A 20,415-nucleotide genomic window follows, 5' to 3' on the forward strand; every position below is an offset into this window, starting at 1 on the left:
TGCTCAAATTTTGAGAATTTTATATGTAACATTTTAAAAACTAAAAAAAATCTTGACTTAAGAATAGTCCTTATATTAAAATCAATGTTTGTCATTGTTTCATGTACTTCTTACAATTTTAACACTTAAGAGGGGTACAATGGGCTACATTGCTCCAGCTGTGTTTTATTTAATATTACTGATTGATTTAAAATTTGAAACCCAGAACAACGCAATAGTAAGAATGTAATGTACTTTATTAACTCGAAAAACAGTATAGTTAGGTTTACTCTATATTTGTGGAGAAAAGTTTATTCTGATGTCCTTTTTACTATGTATGGCTTCCATTGTCTTTTTCCAAGCAGAAAACGGCAAGTCTTCAGGTTTCTTTGGGAATTCACAATCTCTTTTGAGGCAAATTAGGCGTCACATGTAATACAAATAAAGCTTTTGCTCCTTGGCATTATTAGAAAGTTGCTATCTTTAGGGTAAGTGGAATTCTTAACGTTGTCAACTGTGTCTATGTTACTCTACTCAGCTGCATAAGCAATTCCTTTGATGGGTGACTGGTTTTCTCCAACACCAGCATTATCTCAGCAAGAGAAGGTTGTGTTTGATGTGTTGCAATTTGTATTTCACATCCATGGAACATCTCTGGACATTATCTTGGGAGGAGGGGCTGACAGAGGGAGGAGCTCTGGCTGAAGACATTTAATGACAGAATGAATGGAAATCCAAAGATCACTGTGCAGTCAGCCTTAAACCTGCGACTGCACATCCTCTCCCCAGCTTTCTTTCACATTAAATAAAAAGTCTTATAACAAGATTCTCATAACATATACATAATTTCATTTAATTTTAGTCACAAGTCAACATCTTCAATATGACGAGGATTTTGACAGCTTGCAAAGTGGTGAAGACCCTGAAGACCGGTTTTGGCTTTACCAAGGCGACTGCACACCATCAATGGAGATTTTCAAGACCCGGCGTCAGGCTTCTTTCTGTCAAGGTAACATTCCTGTATTCGTTGTTTCTGATAAAATCCTATGCAATGTAGTTCAGCACGAAGCAAAGGTGTCACTTGCAAAGCAAATTCAGATTTGAACATAGTTCTGAACTGCTAATTTATTAATATTTGCTTCACTCTAGAACCTACTGAGTTAGCAAATGCTCATTTTTATCTGCTTTGGGTAAAATTATGGCAATTTTTACCCAGCATAAAGAAGGGTTACAATTCCTGTGAACATGTAAGATGTAAGTTTTCTGTTTAGAAAGCAAATAGTTTTAAAGACTTTCAGGGCTTTGTCTGTGCCCAGACACTATTGCTCGCTAGCTGGGTTCAAACATGGAGTAGCTTCTCTGTGCACGAGCCATATCACAGGAGGTGGTATGTTAAGCCTGTGTTCTGTGTCGACTCACTGAAAAGTTTTCTCTTTTGAAATATCACTTTTTGGGGAAAATTTTTGGAAGGACAAGATCTGCCTAATTTTGACATTTGCAGATCATCGTGTAGACATTGCCTTTGCTTTTTCCCTTTTCCTCTTAGCCCTTCTTTTAGAAGGCCGAATTCATTATTTTTATTTAGCAGATTCAGACACTGAGGCAATCAGCAGCCAATGATTCTGTCCCTCCGAGGGTATCTATAACTGAGGAGCAGGTCCAGGAAGCGAGCATTATGTGCTCTTGCCCTGCCTCCACAATTGAATTATGAAATTCCAGTAGGAACTCCTGTTCCTTCCTATAACTTTATGAAGACATTTATTACCAGAGAAGTCTGAAATTATTCCATGGGAACTTTGCCAATGAGAATCATCTTTAGTGAATATAAAGTTTAAGTAATCACAATAGCTTTAAATATATTGCTTCTGTAGTAGTTAGATTTGTAAAAAGTGAATTAGAAAAAAACCCCCAAACAACCTCTGTCTGTTTATGTGAAAATAGATTCTAATAGTCTTGAGTGCTCTGCTTGTGCTTTGTGTGCTCATTGGGTTGACTACAAAATCCTCCAAAAGCTTCCACAGCTCTACTGCTTAGGTCGCTCACGTCAGGATTCAATATGACTGTAGCCTTGAGTGACATCTACAGGGCTAAGAAATGCCCATGGATTTTCATGGACTCCACTGACAGGAGTGGAAGAGGAATAAGAATAAAAGGAAAGGAAGAGAGAGAGACACAGAAAGGGACAGGAGGTGAGGAGTGAGGGAAGGGAAAGAGAGAAAGAGAGAGAGTGAGAGGGAGAAAGAGGGAGAGAGAGAGAGAGAGAGATAGCTCAAGATCTCAAGAGAAAGCATAAGGAACTACCATTTTAAATTAAGAAACCCAGGAACAACCATTTTCTTGGATTCAGTTTAATTGTAAAAAGAGAGCCTTAAAGAAGATATGTGCTAAAACATCATCAAAGATATAGTGACTAGATATAAACTATGAGAGTGATTATTTGATTTCAGTTTAGCATTAGTACATCTCAAGGGTACTCATAGATCACTTCAGAGAAAATAAATAGTAATGAAAACAATAGCACCTAGAGTTAAATGTATCTTCTAAGACTTCAAAGTTGTGTCCCTTGGAATATCTTCTTTTTCTCACAAAAGTGGGTAGATGTGGATAGTGGTATCTCCAACAGAAACCAGAAACAGAGAAATTGATGACTACTTAGAATGGCATAGATGTGACTGAGATTAGAAGCCAATTCTCCATGATCGTAATGAGTGTTCTATGCAACCACAACTGCAACTACAACAAAATGGTTTAATTATGTGGGTGGATTACTGTGACAGTGGTTCTTCTAGCTCCTGTGGCAGATCTGTTTTAAGGGTCTGCTAAAGTTCTCAGCTAAGAATGACAAATTTGTAGGAAGAATAAGCCATCATTTCATGGTATAAATGCCATTACTCACATTCAATCATTTCTGGCCAGAGTTTTGGAGGAATGCTAGGTATGAAAAATAGAAGATCTTGAACTTCACGCTAGTGAATTAAAATTCTATACAGCGGTCCAAGGGGACTTGTGTTATTCTTCACTTATTTTGAAACAGTCTTCTACCTACTTTTCTTCTGGCCTTCAGGAAGAAGACTCAACTCTCTTAGGAAGATATATCCAAGTTTACTCTTTTTAGATGAGCATCATATTTTAAAGATAGTTACATGATTAGGATGTAGTTACATAATGGTTAGCGAAGGGCAGTGAGAACAGTCACTAAAGGTTAGTAGCATTATAGCTGGTTATAGGCAGTGAATGGATTGTGGAAGATACCCTGTGACCAGATCTATAAGCACTGCCTTGTAAACTGGTTGTCTTTTCAGTGTCTTTGGGGGTCACTTTTCCTTTCCACTTGGCACCAGATGGAGAAAGTGGGTTTGACGACAGCGGTGACGCACTTGTCTTTTCATGTGGCCCTTCCTTGTGTGTTTGCTTGTGGCTAATATTTAGAGAGCATACTTTACCAATAGACACAGCTGTATTTCACTCATAGGGAAGAGGAAAGAATTTCAAGGTGCTCTACATTTTAAAGGAATTTGATATCAAGGATATACGTGATCAACCACCATAAAATATGAACGTTTTAGAGACCATAATCTTTTTGTATTAGCATTAAAAATGTTCAGTGCTCACTATTACATTCAGCCAGTTGTAGCTGTGTGGTGGAAAACACACTGGACAGAATAAAAAGATCTGGATTCCAACCCCTCCTATGCATTTATTATGCCATGAACTTGGTCAGGTCACACATTCTCCCCGAACCTAAATTTTGTTATCTGTAGTGCGGAAATGATTCTTAACTTATGCAAAGGATTGTGTGATCAACACACATGATCAATGCTTAAAAATCTATGAAATACCTTAAAAGCAAAAACTGAGTACTTAAAAAAATTCTGTTCTATACATTTTAGTAGAAGGACTTAGTAGAGAGTTAGATCAGAGTTTCTTCATGTTTTTCATGGACTACAAATTATAACAATGACAAGATGTCTGATAAAAATTCTGAAATATTTATAATGATGATTTTTTTCACCTTTGCCTTAATATTAAACCTATCTCTATGAAGATATTTCTTATACAGTCATGCGTCATTTAATGACAAGCATATGTTCTGAGAAATGCGTTGTCAGACGATTTTGTCCTTGTGTGAATATCATAGAGCGAACTTACACAAACCTAAAAGGTATAGCCTACTACACACCTGGGCTGGGGGGTACTAATCTTATGAGACCACTGTTGTATATGCAGTGCATCGTTCACTGAAACATCCTTATGTGACAAATCACTGTAATGAGTTAGACTCAAGGACTATGAAGCAAATAATCTTTTTTTCACTATGGTGAATTCAATTCCAAAAGTCAGGATGTACATCCTAATATGCTATTTAATTAATTAACTAATTAATTAACAAATGAACATGAAACTCCTACTCTGGGAGTAATGAATAGAGTGAGAATAATCAGTGGATAGTAAGTCAAGAGTCTCTGACTTCAAGAAACATACAGATTTAAAAATTCTGGGTTCACAAGTCTTGGAAAGTCACTAAAGATAAAATAGTTTTATTTTCACTTACAAATGAATTTGGAAATCAAAGATATTAAGTTGAAAAGGTTAAGTTCCCTGTGAATATGAAAGGGTTTAGTAAGTACTGTTTCTAACATGAATCATTTTTAAAAATGGTGACTTGTGTGACAATTAAGCCAGGCCCAACAGTCCTACTGTCCTTCTCTCTGGGACTTCAGATATAAAGGAGCCCCAGAAATCATTATTCCCTCTGAAAAGTTTCCATTTTGTAAGATACTACATTCTGATTCTAACATAAAAGTAATTATTTAGCTCAATCTTGAGGAGCTGTTGTCATTTGATTAGAAATTGGCAACTACAAAACTTCCTACAATTAGAATCATTTACTTATATTGTAGTAGCGTTGAAGACATTTACAGGAAATAGAGTTCACTATTATATATATTGCAGCCTCTTGGTATGAATTAGAGGTGGGGTTGGGTAGGGTTATTGCACGATTTCAAGAATAACTATTGTATTAGAATTTTACTACATAGAGATATGATTTAGGGCTGCATTTCATCCATGATAATCCATATTTCTGAAATAATAAGTTATGCTCCAATCCCAAATGAGCAGTTGCAGGATTAGTTTGGATGATCAGCATCTTTACATGTTATTGGTGGACAATATTTCTTTAACTGGGAGGTGGCCTCTCTTTTGAACATTTTAGTTTGTGTACTCCACTTTTTATATCCCCCTTTCTAAAGTATAGACTCATTTGTTTGTCATCAATGGTGCCTTGATCTTTTGAGCTTCTTGCCATAAAAACTTTAAAAAAGCTATAGTTGAACAGGGCCTAGACTAGGGTGGGGCGAGCGAGACACTCAAGGTGCGACATTGGAGGAGGCTCTCACTACCAGGGCCGTGGTGGATCCTTTGACGTTGCGCCCTAGTCTCCTCACTCACTTCACCCTAGCCCCAGCCCTGGGCCAGAAGCTAAGATTTCTGGTTGGGGGAATGCAGAGAAAACTGGCATGTGTCTTGGTCTCAGGATACTCTCTCCTGCTGATGGCACCTTGAGTTTCTATTTGACCTTGCTTAGCCAGACTTACTGATGGTTTAAAGGCCAATTTAGGTCCTACTGCTGTGGAAATAGAGAACACTCCTCTGCTTTCACATCTTCATGAGACTTTCTCCATATTTCACACTTGTACCAAAGGTTGGAGGTGTAGTAGAGTTTCAGTATCTCCTAAGCGATGGTCATACCAGAGCTCAATTCAAAGCTTCAGGAATTTGCTGTGCAAGACTGAATGTCCCTGATGTGACTGACCGGTATTATCTATGGTCTTTACAATGACCGAGGATGAAGGAAGCTACATGGGCCAGGGTCAGACTTGGTGTTGGACTCCTCAGCCCTAGCAATCTCTAGCTTATGCTGGATTTTCTTCATCTGGTCTAAATGAATTCAAATCATGAAAATATTTTCAAGGTTCCTCTATTCTTTTTCGTTTTATTCAACTTAATAAATGCCATATATTCATCTTTTAAATTTCATGGGGAGATTATTGGCTAATGTGAAGTTTCTACAAGTGAATCAATAGGATTGCTATATCACTAAGTATTTTATTGAATAAGTTTCTTCTATGATGTACACCTAAATATAAGACCATATTACTTTATTGCTATAAACTAAAAATTAGCTTACAATATTGGAGAGCCCTCCCAGATTCGGAACAATTTACCACATAGCAGATGCCCATTAAGTACTTGTTAATAAATCTACACTTTATGAATGTATTTTGTAATGCAATTTTTCTAAATGCTATATTTTATTTATAATGAGAAACTTAACTGGAATAAAAATTACTTATGAATTTGACTCATTTGTTTATAAATTTCCAGAACATAGAAGTATTCAAGTAAATTAACCTTGTGATTTTTTTTCCCCAACATTGGCTTATGTTTAACCAAAGGCAGATGACTTAATATTAACTTAGAATGTTGTAAGGCTATTAACTTAGGGTGTCGTAAGGCTTAATTGATTACTGCTGTTACAGTACTTGGAAACCCTGAAGTGTCGGGCATTGTAACTGCAGAGAAGTCTCATTAAATATTCTAGACATAGCAAATTGTGCTGTAATTCTGAATTTCAAGTATCCATATTTTGATAATGTGACTCCAAGAATGAAAAATAAGATTTCATTTACCAATAAAGAACACTTCAAGATTTTTTACCATATTATCTATGCAATAATAAACTGAAATAAAGTCTGGCTTTAAGCTTCCTGCTTTCCAAAGCGTGGTTCAGATTTATTTTATTCCTAAGAAGATGAGTACTGGTGTGAACTAATAGTTAAGAAACATCAGCTAAGACAGAAATCAAATATGTTATATCACTTTAGGCCTTGGTGAAAATGGAAATAAACACATGGGGCTTCTGATCTTTCTGATATGCAAATAATTTACATAGACAAATTATTTAACAGCGATACAGTCAGATTCCCAGAGTAAATCATTTTCATTTCCACTACTAGCTTAAGGGCATTATTATAGCTGTAATGTTTTATATTCAAATCTTTCATGGAACTTATTGCAAATTGGCTTGAGGCTTTACACACAGAACATTTTACTGGTGACTTCTCACACCTAGGGGAGGAAACAATGCTGTTCTTCCCATTTCACAGATGGGTAAGTGATGTAGTAAATGTGACGACACATGGATGTTTGTTTTTTTGTATACAATGTGAAACATATATGTAGCAAATCTGGTTAGAATTTTAATTAGGCCTCAAATCCCACATGGATCTTTTTTTTTTCTTTTGGTGAGGAAGATTAGCCCTGAGCTAACACCTGTTGCCAATCCTCCTCTTCTTTGCTGAGGAAGACTGGCCCTGGGCTAACATCCATGCCCATCTTCCTCCACTTTATATGTGGGACACCTGACACAGCATGGCCTGATAAGCAGTGTGTCGGTCCATGCCCGGGATCCCAACCTGCGAACCCCAGGCCGCTGAAGGAGAGTGTGTGAACTTAACCGCTACGCCACCGGGCCGGCCCCACATGGATCTTTTTAATTTGGCATTTTGTTATTGTGCTGATATATCTGAAGCCATTATTGTTGTTTAACCTGGCTTCAGAATGCTCTAACTAGTTTCTGCTGATGTAATTTTATTGCTTACTCAAGAGTCTGTTTATGTACTGCAATTTATCTCAATACAGAACAGATTTTTCTTTTCTTTTGCTTTCCTTTTTCCCTTTTTTTGGGTTGCATTTGAGGTTGTCTAAATCAAAGAATCAGTAAGGATTCTTTGTTTATGTGGCCATAAGTAATCTTATAAATATAATATTTTAGGGTAATGCTGTTTAGTTGACATATTTCTTCCACTTCAACCAAAATATTGTCATGTGTTTGTAACAAAACATGCTGTTCTTCAATTTTCGGTTTGCCTCTTTCTCGTGTAGTCCTGTAAGCTCCTCGTATGCAGAAGTCTAACGAGGTAGGTGTTCACCGTACGCAATTTTAGACTGCAAGAAAAGTCTCCTTTTGATTTGTTTCTGGCATCTGGAACCAAAGGATCCAAAGAAAACTGGTTCAAAGTAGAGAATCAGTATTCTCAAAATTAGCCCAGAGTGATGCTGTGAGGTGGCACCATAAATGAACGAGAGGATGATTTTTAATAACATAACATTGACTGCAAAGGAAAAGACTAACAATAGCAGTAAAGATGAGGCCATTTCAAAACTTTTATAGGTTAAATTATAGATTATGTTTGAATTTTGACTGTGACTTCCTAGGAATGAGCTCTCTAAATCAATTCAGCGTAGCACCAGGGACACACTTTCAAAGCTTTTGGAAGGGAAATTTAGCTGTGTGACTTCCATTAATAGTTGCTGCATTGTTCTTACCTAGAAATGCTTTAAAACATCTACCCTTTTAAACTTGATCTCAAACTGAGAGAATTAGAGTGTAAAATTCTGGTCATTCATTTGTGGTCCCACAAAGTTAATCAATCATCTTACTGGGAAATAAAAACAGACCCATCAATGTTGGTTTACAATGAATTTTAATTTTAAGGAAAAATTTCAGCCCTAAAGAGAGAGATGTTTAGAGAAAATGTCAGATCTACTCGCAGTATCACATTCTTGAAGCGTCATTGAAAAAATAAAATATTTTAAGACGTGATAAAATAACAATATCAACATCCACAGAAAACTAACAAATAAATAGAGAATTTATTGGAATTTCTACTTATATACAACCCTCTTCACAAACATGTATTCTCATCAAAAATTATTTAGAATTTGTGAAAGAATCCCCAGGTTTTACAAATACCAGAAAGCACAATATCCAAAGATTACCCAGTTTGTTAAAATGCCCATTTGAAAAGTAATATAAAAATAGGGATCATATAGATATTTGTGTAATTTAGTGAAAAATATAAAATAAAAGATTAAAAATGGAGTAATGGCATATATACAGGAAAATTCAGTTTTAGCCCATTTAAATATTATGTGTGGGAAAAGCTACAATCTTATTGATGTTGCTCCTATAAATTTGCAAACAAAAGTAACATTTAGTATTACTAGGACATGGAGACTACGAATTTCAATCTTTAATCCTCAAAATCATGTAAAGTCACCAGGAAACACAATTTTTGACTACTTATTTTATAACCTGACTGGCTCCCAGATCCACAATATCTGTATGCTCCACGCTAAAAGAAGTCACACTATGAGGATAGACTAGTTTTTGTGCACTTTCCTTACTATCCATATTGATTACAAACCCTTGGCTTATTTCTTTCGGCTGCAGGGCTGGTTTTTATGTTTTGCAAATATAATTACATGAATGGGAGAAAAATATAATTCTGAAGAGGTGGAGATAATGTTAATATTTGCAGATACAATTTAAACGTTGGCTCAAGGTCAATCAAGAGCTTTTTAGAAGGTATAGAGAAATTGCTTTCTTCCTCTGGATGGGTGCGTGTGTGTGAATTTTATTTTAGGCAGTTGCGTGCTGAACTTGTGCTTAGTGGCCCCCAAAAAGTGAATGTCCACTCTTGAACATTGAACAACTTGGGGGTGCCCTCAGCTTTGGCCTAAGGACTTTGACTGACCTCTAGGTGCTGTGTCAAATTCACTTGAAGTTTGGGCTAATTCTTATGTCTTAGGGATACGTGAAGAAAGGAAACCATTCACATGTCCTGCAGTGTTCTAGCGAGTAGTTTCTGAGGTGGAAACCCCATAAACAGCAGAACTTCCTTTCTTGAGGCTCTCCGAAGCCTTTGGATTCTTATCCAGATTCATTTGGTTTAAGCGTCTATCATGAGTTGGGTTCTCTGGAAGCAGACACTGAGATGGTGTCCAGGGAGTAGATATTTATGAGATCAACTTCGGTGGAGGGGAGGTTCAGGAAACGGGACTGGGCAGAGAGGAAGTAAACTGTGATACAGGTGTGACAAAGCCTCAGTCAACCTGATAGGAAGCTCTTGCCTACTGGAGTTTTCTGTGTTGGGCCTGGGCCTTTATGTCCCTGCTGGGCTCAGTCACCAGTGTGGGCATAGGCTACTCCAGGAGGGGCATGAGGCAGGGCTGCCCTCTGCAGCGGAGGTGGACTCTGAAGGGACTGATAGCTGGTGACTGTCCACCCACCTCAATCCTCGGGGCAGGGCAGCAGGTCCTTCCTGGAGGGGAGCTGAGAGGTGCATCTCCTCCATAGCATTTGTGGTCCTAACAGTCTTGAGAGCTTGAGAACTCAAGAACCTGGAGTCAATGTGAAAAGTTCTCAAAACTTGCTGGTTCTCCTCAGACTACAGGATATAATCAATGACTTGACGTTCCACTCTGACAGTTTACAGATGTACAGATAGGTGATTCTTGGTTGACCTGGGCATGTTGCAGCTTATCCGTGGCAGTTTTGAATTAAAGTTCTTAGAAATAAACTTAAGTAGAGTTCACAATTGGATTGCTTTTTATCTCCATTTAAAAAAGGGGAAAGCAGAAATATAACTAAGCTTAGAAAAAGTAAAAGGGGTAATACATAACTCAATGTATGCTGAAATTTTCTACATGTTGGCTCCAAGGGAAAGAATATGGTAGAGTGGTGGAGGATTGTGGATTCCAAGTCATACTGATTAGGTTCAGAAACCACTACTCCTCCATTTACTAGTGGAATGATTTTGACTACTATAAGCCTCAGTTAGCTCAACTGTAAAATGGAGAGCTGAATCTTACCTACCTCAGTGTTTTTGGGGAGGATTAGAGGAGAAAATCCATTGATAGCTTTAGAGACAGTGTCTAGCACATTCGTGTTATCTATTACTAATGACATCTTAAGGAGGGGATCAGGGTGGAGTTCTCAGTAAAGGCAACGTGCCCTTAAACATATTTTTCCAATATAGTTTCATGATTCTATTTGAAATAAGATATTTTTCTCAGAACAGAAGGAATTTATCATTCAAATCTATATACACAATTTATTTGTGCAACTGCTTTAGAATTTAATAAGCATAGATAATTATGTATGCAATCTAGTTTATGTCTTAACAGGGTCTCATTAAAGAAAAGCCAAAGGGTAGAAATAAGACAGTGATGGGTCAATCTACTTCTATCAGGCATGCTTAAGAAATGTTAATGCTTTATTTTTTTTTCAAATACAAGGATTATTCCAGAATTAAAAAAACAAAAAACAAAAAAATACAAAATGGGAGGTGCTTTAACATATGGCCTCAAACTAGAGAAAAACTGAAGTATACATGTTTTTTTTAGTCACTATTCTCAAAATTAATTATACAAATATTTACTGAGTGACAAGTATGTAACAGCACTATATGTAAACCTCAGCAACAATACCAATAAAATATAGCAGCCTCAGTTTTTTTAGAGAGGGATAAAAATGGGATAATAGTTGTAAACTGTTCGGGAATTTGGTATAGAGATGTAATTAATTAATGTAATTATAAGTATGAGACTTCATCAGTGAATTAAAAGAAATAAATTTACCACTGATGATCAAAAGTAAAGGGAGAAAAGAGAATGATTGGGTTATGCATGCTCAATCCAATTTTATTCCTTTTTCCCAGGATGGAGGATTAGATTTTTGTTAACCTAAGATAATTATTAATATTAGTAACGGAAACAGTTCATTAGGAAACCCAAGGAATGAAGATGATAAGTCATCTTCTAGACTCTTCTTCTGAAGACACTGGCTGCACAACACCTAGATGGTATGGAAACCTGGGGGTGCTTATTCGGCAACAGTTGTCACCCAGCTGCAATTCATTCTTCACTTTTGTCTTCCATCCTTTAGCATGAACTATACCTGTGCGGGATATCTGTTCTTGCTTTCAAGAGGGGAAGGTAAAAATTAGCAAAAAAACAAACAAACAAAAAAAAACCCCAAAAAACCCACAGAAAACAAAAACTAGAAGCCAGTGGGCATCAAAGTATTGTTTTGAAACACCATGGTGTCAGCATATGAACAGCATCCTAACCTCACACGATGGCCCGTATTTCTATGCGTTCACCACGTATGCAGTGACCACATTACTGTGTGAACGACTTCTGTGAGGATGCAAAGTTGGATCGGGCATTGGGCTTTCTGTTCCAGAAGTCACAGTCTAGTAGGGTGGAAGCAAAACTTAAGCAATTAGAATACAAGGTAACACACAGATGGTGCACACTGAATGCAGTGAGAACGCAAGAAATTCGGTAGTTAATCCCGACTTGGGGGATCTTTGAGGGCGTATCATAATCAGGATTAGGAAGGAGAAGCAGGATGTAAACAGGGAAAGAGGAAGATATTTATGCATAAAGAACTGACATAGAGAGGTGGAGAGTCCCATAGTAAGGGATTACGTACAGAGACTGGGCCAAGTGAAGGGACTTTGAATGTTAATTGAGGAGTTTAAAGATTAGTGTCATCTAAAAAATGTTTAAGGAAGATGGCCTTAACTGCATAGTGTAGGATGGGTAGAATCAGGGAGGGATTGAAGGGAGGGGTACAATTAGGAGGTAATAGTAAGTGATAATGGGGGTTTTCTCTTGGGGCTAAAATTTGATGTAATGTGAGTTAATTCTAGAAGCAAATAGATGACTATTTATGTTATTACTCGTCATTATGAATTATTAGATAATATGTGACAAGGTGGAGCTATTTTATTGTGGTAAGAACACAACATGAGATCCACTCTCAACAAATTTTAAGTGTACAATACAATCTTATTAACTATAGGGACAATGTTGTAGAGCAGATCACTGGAATTTATTCATCTTGAACAAATGAGACTTTATGTCTGTTGATTAGCAACTCCCTATTTTCCCCTTTCCCTAGTCCCTGGCAACTACCATTCTCTCTGATTCTATGAGTTTAACTATTTTAGACACCTCATATAAGTGAAATCATGCAGTATTGTCCTTCTGTGACTGGCTTATTTCACTTGGCATAATGTCCTCAAGGTTCATCCATATTGTCATATGTGGCAGGATTTCCTTCCTTTTTTAAAACTGAGTGATATTCCACTGTATGTATATGCCACATTTTCTTTACCCCTTCATCCGTTGATGGACATTTAAGTTGTTTCCACATCTTGGCTGTCGTGAATATTGCTTCAGTAAGCATTGGAGTGTGAATATCTCTTTGAGATCCTGATTTCAATTCTTTGGATAAATATCTAGAAGTAGGATTGCTGGATCATATGGTAGTCTCAGTTTTATTTTTTTGAGGAATCTCCATACTGTTTTCCATGTTGGCTGCACCATTTTGCATTCTCATCGATGCATGTGGAATTATTTTTAATTCTATTTAAGTAGCTAACTATTTAAGTAACTTTGTTGTCTAGCCTGTAGGACCACATGTGATTTGAAAGTTGTCACTCCCAAGAGACGCTAGGAAAAGACGCCAAAGAGAGAGAGACTGAAACTCCAATATCTTACGATTAGACTTAACGTCTTTGATTTTGAAAGATTTGTAAGACTAACTGCTATTAGAAAAATATTGAACTAGAAATCTACGTTTTAGAAAAGAGTTCAACCCAAAATAAAACAAATGAATTAAGAATTTAAAATGTGGTTAAGAGTAAAAATTATATCAAATATAAAGTGAAAAATAAATGTTTAATATTTTCAGTACTAAAAGAAATAATGGGGAAGATGGATGTGGGAAAGGAGAGCATACGCTTATATTTTTTTCTGTCGTAATTTTCCCTCTTTTACTGAATTCATTATTTAATCATCTAGCAGTACTCTGCTAAACAGTTAGTAGATTATCTGACTAAAGTAATTTTACTAAAGTGAATAAAGCTTAATTATGGTGTAATGGCTTTATGAAAAGGAATTGCTGTACCCACTTCCATCTCCACTTGGTGGGATATGCGAGAGAAAATACTACTGGAGCAGGTGTTCTTTATTCCCTTACCTTGTTTCCCAGGAAACAAATCAGACAGAATTAAATATAGCTATAAATTGCCCATTGCCTCTCACCTTTGTGAGCAGAGCCTAAGAATAGTTAAAATATGGCTGGAGCAAGGCAGGAGTGCAAATTGCAAGCCAGTTATGTCCCAAAGAAATAAAAGTAAAATTACGCAGCATCTTTGGCCCCTGGTAGCCACACATTCATTCATTCATTCATTGAACCAATCAGTATTTGCTGGGTATCTACTGCTGGTAGGATTTGAGGGGTGATAATGAATCACATCTTCTCCTCAACCTTTAAATTTAAAATCAATTGAGAAATAAGACATAGTATTCAAATAGATAGAGATCTGAATATTAGCTTTATTACTGTTAAAGCTATTTGGGAAACATTGCCTAGATCTGTAACCAAACTAGCTTAGAACTTGCAGTCCCTGAGTCGAATGTATTCAGTAACAACTGCATGTCTCCGGCCCTGATGTACAACTGAGAACAAATTTCTTTGAAAAGAGAGTTAAGAAGGGCTGAGCCAGTTTTGCTCAATTCCATTTCCCAGAGTCATCAATCGCTCCTGTTACCTCTCCCTCGTGGACCAGGCATTAAACAGCCTTTCCAAAGTCCATGAAAGTTAACTTTATGGACCAAGGTCTGAATTCAGAGAGAGCAAAATGGCTTCCCCATCACCCACTATGTGCCCGATGCTGGGCAGGGTCTCTGTCCTTGACGTCGTCTTGTGTTGCCTATAATCTTATTGGAGAAATTAGTCATATACTTGGACATAGGGCAGTACATTATAAATGCCAATTTTGTTTAACCTTAACTTTGGAAGGGACAAGTCTTTCACTGCTTGTTTGGCTAATGTACAAAGATGATCAGTGGGGTGGTGGCTGGGTGAAAGGAGAGAGAGAAGGAATGAGGGTAAGATCTTGGGCATACCTAAGTCATTAAGCCTCGTAGCTCTTCGAGGCTTGTTTTTCTGACAAAGTCTCCAAAGACATCTGCAGAATTGACCTTTAACACAAAATAATTGATCAAGAGTATAAAACTAAAACCAAAACTAAGCAAATAAATGAAGAAACAAACCAAAAAACTAGCGACATCCATGTTTTACCAGGCAGGGTATGGCAGGGAATGAGAAAGCCAGAGGGCCAAAGGTGGACGAGATGATCAGAATTGCCCTCTCCAGCCCAACCTCATTTATACTCCCTCTTCTTCCCTCCCATTCCCCAGAGCCCAATTTCAAACAGTCCCTAATGGATAGGGCTATGCGTGGACTGGATGGGGCAGGGTAGAAGTGATTGGCTGTGGTCCATGAATGTTTTTCTTTCTCCAAAGCATCTGCTCTTGCTGCTTTTCTCCAGAAGTCTGCCCTCTCTGTACTTAAAATAATTCCTCCCGAGGTTGAATGGAAAATTATATCCTACTCTTATCCTAAAATATCTTTCTGAACTGGTTTCCAATTTAGATTATGAGTATATAAGCAAATTTGGGTAATAGTTATTTAGGGAATAGAGTTATATATATACATATATTTCCAAATGGATAGTTGTTTTATCTCTCAATATCTGTGATCTAAGCATTTGCCAAAAACAATGCCTTATTGAAATGAGATTTCCGGATAGAAGCTTCATGTTCTGCTGCCCCTGTGGTAAAGTTTTTCTCCTTGTTACCTTTAGTGGACTGTGTATATTTGGGTTGATAAATAACATTGAGTAGAAAAAAGGGATTGATTTACGTTTCATTAATAAAAGCAATTTAAATATCTCTTAACTGCTAAGCTGAAGACCATTTACAGACTGCAATATAACCTGAATTTGTTCAATTTGTTCAACCCAAAGACTGGATACAACCCGAAACCTTTTTGTTATAGTTCAGCATTTTATCGTCCATTTGGTTGAGTCAATATGAATAAAAGGTAAAAACAACATCTAACTAGTCCTTTGAATTTGAGGCACTTAAATCTAAATTAGATAATGAATTAAGAGTTAGAGTTTTTTATTGGCTGTGATCTTGAGATTTGAAGAATATTCTTATAATTTTATATGCATTTAATTAGTGATGAAGAATTATACTATGATGAAAATGAGTACTCAATTAAAATTAGTCCACTAAGTGGATCCTGTCACACCTGGAATTTAATTTACATGAAGGTTTTACTAAGAAATTTGTTGGAATATTAGTGAAAGATCCAGAGGGGGAAAAGTAAAATGAAGAGCTGTAAGAACATATTAACAGAATTGAGCCTGTTTATCCCAGGTCAAGGAACAAAAAGAAAAAACAAAGGAAATAAACCAAAGTAGCCATCTGTGAATAATGCTCATCTAAGTATTTGTAGTTTGGAAAGAGAACAGTTGTTCTCCAGGTCTAGTGAGAGCAAAGCAGACTAAAATCCTTCTCAATTCCACCAAGAGAGAGTCAGATTAGACTCACCTTAGACTTGTTGCTTGCTTTTATTGCCCTGTAAGAGATGCGCAGCAGCAAGTTAGACTCAAATTTCAAATTGAGCAAGGTGAATTATAGTACCTGTTTTTCAGCTAATTTTGGTGATTAAAAAGTAAGTAGCTTTGGGCACTGGCCTGGTGGTGTAGTGGTTAAGTTCGCATGCTCTGCTTCGGCAGCTCGGGGTTCACAGGTTCGGATCCCAGGCGTGGACATACGCACCGCTTATCAAGCCATGCTATGGCAGGCATCCCACGTATAAAATAGAGGAAGATGGGCGCAGATGTTAGCCCAGGACCAATCTTCCTCAGCAAAAAGAGGAGGATTGGCAGCGGAGGTTAGCTCAGGGCTAATCTTCCTCACCAAAAAAAAAAAAAAAAGAAAGGAAAAAGTAAATAGCTTTCAGTGCTCAAAATAACTTTTGATCTATTTGAATTCAACTTAGACCTTTTACTTGAATGTACTATGGCAAAAATATGTGAGCATAATATGATAAATGTAAAATAATTTTTCTTCAAGATTTGCTTATATAAGCTATTCTAAAACTAAATAGAAGAATACAAGATTTTCTTCCCATACTCCTATATTTTAGAATACACTGGGTAAGGAGAGCTTTCTCATTGTTTGTCTGTATTTGCAAAGTGAAATAAGGAATGAAACAGCTTATTATGGTAATTCAAGCACTGTTGGCCTCTTTCATGTGAAATACCTATTAAATTGATATAAATGAACCTTTTGTTTTGAATTACCATGATATTTTTCTTAATGCTGCATAATATGAATTGAACACTCATGAACAGCATACTCAATATGCAAATTCCAGTGTAACCACCCATTGATCTTTCTCTTTTTCGCCCCTTTCTCCCTCAATGCCATTCACATCTTTTTCCCACCATAATATCTCCGACATTATGAGACTAAATTTAAGATATTGCAGAAAGGAACTGTTAGTTAAACATAATGAAATGGCAATTCAAAACAGGTATTTGGTTATTTTAAAATTCATATCTAGAACAAACAAAAAACTGAGTATATAATAATGTTTTTCAGTGTATTTTTATGTTATTTTCTTCAGACTGACACTCAATGATTCTGTATTCATACAACAAAAATTAAATGATTGTCTGCTCTGTGCCAGGCACTGATGTTGGTGCTGGAGGTGGGTACACCAGTGAATGAAGCAGACCCAATACTCTGCCCACGTGAAGTTCACTTTTGAGTGGGATAAGACAGATATCTTAAATACGACACTGGATGATATGTTAGAAGGCCATGAGTGCTATGAAGAAAGGGCAGACTAAGGAGACAGAGGGCTGGCATGGGGGGCATATTGTAATTTTAAGTAGACGGGTCAATCTTGCCAAGAAGATGGATGACATTTGAGCAAAGACTTGAAGGAATCTTTAAATTTTGGACTTTAAATTCAAAATTTGACATGAATTTCCTTTTTAAAATGTTTATTTTTATTACTTAAAGCATGAATGGGAAAGAAAGGGTAAATTCTTTTATTAAAGAGAAATCTCCCAAAGGAAAGGATGATATCTTTGTATCTCTAGATGCTTCAGTGATAACCTTCTCGAGGTTTCTTCTATTTTAGCATATCTAGCCCTTTACCAAATGGGGGAACTTGGGGCATTTATCCATGTATTTCCAGAGCCTTGCATGGTACTTGGCAAATAGTAGGAGCTTAATGATCTTGTGACTTGAAGGTCTAAACTGTCTTATCGGCACATACATTTTCATTAACCACGTAGGGACCATGCCAAGACAGAGGTCATTTATTTTGTAGAACTCCTATTTATAGACCCTTCAGTTACTTTTTCTGACATCCTGTGAGTGTACAGACTTCATTAAGGTTTCCTTTGTACCTTCAGCATTCAAAGTACCAAAGTGCTCTGGCAGTTGGCACCTAAATTATCATATAATGTGATAGTCTAATTCCTAGCCTGTGGACTTTCTGCTAGGACTGAGGCTACTAAAAATCTTAACGATGGTAACAAGGTGATTTCTTTTGGACTCGTTGCGATGAAACAGCATTTGAGGAATGTTAGATAGAAGAGGGGAGGCCAAATAGCAGCTCTTTGTTCAGAGTTCCTCCATCAATTCACAGATAGTCAATCGGCACTCAGCGTTTTAAACTCATCGGAGGTCGATGTAGTTAAGTGGAATATAAAGGATACTATAGGCAATAAATGGAATCCTTGAAACAATATAACGTGTGGTGGCAAAGAGGATTGGAAGATCTATAAAAGCTGCCAAAAAGAACCAAAAATATAATTAAAGGAGCAAAGAGACATATTGAACACAATATCAGGGACTATTTCAGGCAACAGTAAATGTCTCCTCAAATCTGTCTTTAAAAGATGGAAAGCAAAGTAGAAAACTAGTTCCATGGAGACAGGAAGAAAAATATCAAATAGAATTGTAGGAACAGGCTAATAAGAGTCAGATTTGCTTATGTTAATTTTTACCTTTCTTTAAAATAATTAGATGGTGCTAACCCAAAAATCAGACAATTTGAAATTCTTAGATGAGGATAGAGAAAAGAAAAAGTAAAATATAAACAGGTGATATTTTAGGCAGGTATGCCTCAGAGTAGGGTAGATAAACTGGTATATAGAAAATAATTGAAATTTGCAGTTCACACACGTTTTGCCACCTAAATACAGTTATTTTAGGTTCTAACAAAGTTACATGTTATTTAAGAAAACGTTTCCTTCCTTTCTTCCATTTTGTGGAAGCATGTAGGTTACACATGACTTCCTCATGAACAGGAAATAATATTTTCTGTAGAAAATATTTTCTGACAGTGAATTTCCATTACTCGGACCAAAGGTTTTCACCTAGTGAAACATGTCAGAGATACCTGGGGAATTTTCCCGATAAACATACTCCCACTGAGAACCATCACCACAGACATTTGATTAGCTTGTAGTAATCTCTGGAAATACACTGAACGTTATTGCACTTACTTCCTAAAATCATCAACCTCTGCGTTGAATTATAAATAAACAATAGTTGACAAATTAAAATAAAATGTAAAATAAGAAAATCATGTTGTTAGAAGACGCGACATGCAAAAGTGATTTCCTGGGTACAGAAGCAGAACTCAGAACTTGTGTGTGAAACTGATCTCTGCCCAGGAAATGTTGTCATCACTCATCTTACATTAATTACTTACTGTGATTTGCTTTGCGCTGAGTAATTCCAAAAGCTTTTTCAGTTAGCAGCTGAGAAGAGAAACCATAACTATTTAAAGATTAAGTGTCAAGCTTGAGATCTCCAACACTGGTTCCAAGGCTATAGATAAAACAAAACTTTACCTCAAAGATTATTTGATAAACCAAGTAAAGGTCAACATTCTTTTGGCTAACTCTGCCCATCGACACACACTCACAAAGACACATACAAAATGTGTAGTACAGCACTGTATCTGATGTTTCTCGGAAATACAAACTTGAAATCCATGCGTTCTACCTCCAATTAAAAAAAAATAAACTCACCTGTTGAGAGGTGTATCTTAAATGTATCAATTTAATAGGAAATACTAAAATAGTTTTGTGTGTAAACTTAAGTTAATGTGTATGCACACTCACACATAAACTGTATTTGGGAACTTGGTATATTGGTTTCAAGGTAATCAAACACTATTTTACACTGAAGTGCGATCATTCCAGTGTCAAGAGTCTTGTGTACTTTGCACCCAAAAGAGGCATTGTATTTCCACAGAGATTACTCTAGAAAAATAATGAGGTTTTTCCACTTCAGCACTTGAAAAGCTGAGTGCACGGTGTAAAGCTAGAGGAGCATAGAAACACAGAGCACAGAGTATTTTTGAAGAGATCTAGAAAGAAATCACTTATTGAGCTCCTGGTGTATACAAGGTTAGCGTGTGTGTGTGTGTGTGTGAGAGTGGAGGGGGGTGGCAGGATACAAAAGGCTTAGACACTGTGCGCCCAGTCCTAAAAATGTAAAGGAAGGAAAGTAGAGAATTAGTATGTTTCTATCTTTAATGGCTGCACTTAACCCTGGCAGAGAGAACAGTGCAATGATCTCCCTACTTCAAGAACGTCAGCTCATGGCCAGATTGGTTTCCTCTAT

General features: G+C 36.8%; 1 protein-coding gene across 2 annotated transcripts in view; it reads left to right on the plus strand.

The window, feature by feature from the left end:
* CPS1 (carbamoyl-phosphate synthase 1) overlaps nucleotides 1–20,415 on the plus strand; it is a 361,797-nt gene that overhangs the window by 238,192 nt on the left and 103,190 nt on the right. Inside the window, exon 2 of one of the 2 annotated variants that reach the window (XM_058532923.1) lies at nucleotides 842–988. The exons of the other annotated variant lie outside the window; for it this stretch is intronic. Coding sequence (XP_058388906.1) covers nucleotides 863–988 — 126 coding nt within the window. The 5' untranslated portion in view covers nucleotides 842–862. The remainder of the gene's footprint in view (nucleotides 1–841; nucleotides 989–20,415) is intronic. 2 annotated transcript variants of the gene reach the window in all.

This window comes from Diceros bicornis, chromosome 37, assembly GCF_020826845.1.
Source record: "Diceros bicornis minor isolate mBicDic1 chromosome 37, mDicBic1.mat.cur, whole genome shotgun sequence".
NCBI lineage: Eukaryota > Metazoa > Chordata > Mammalia > Perissodactyla > Rhinocerotidae > Diceros > Diceros bicornis.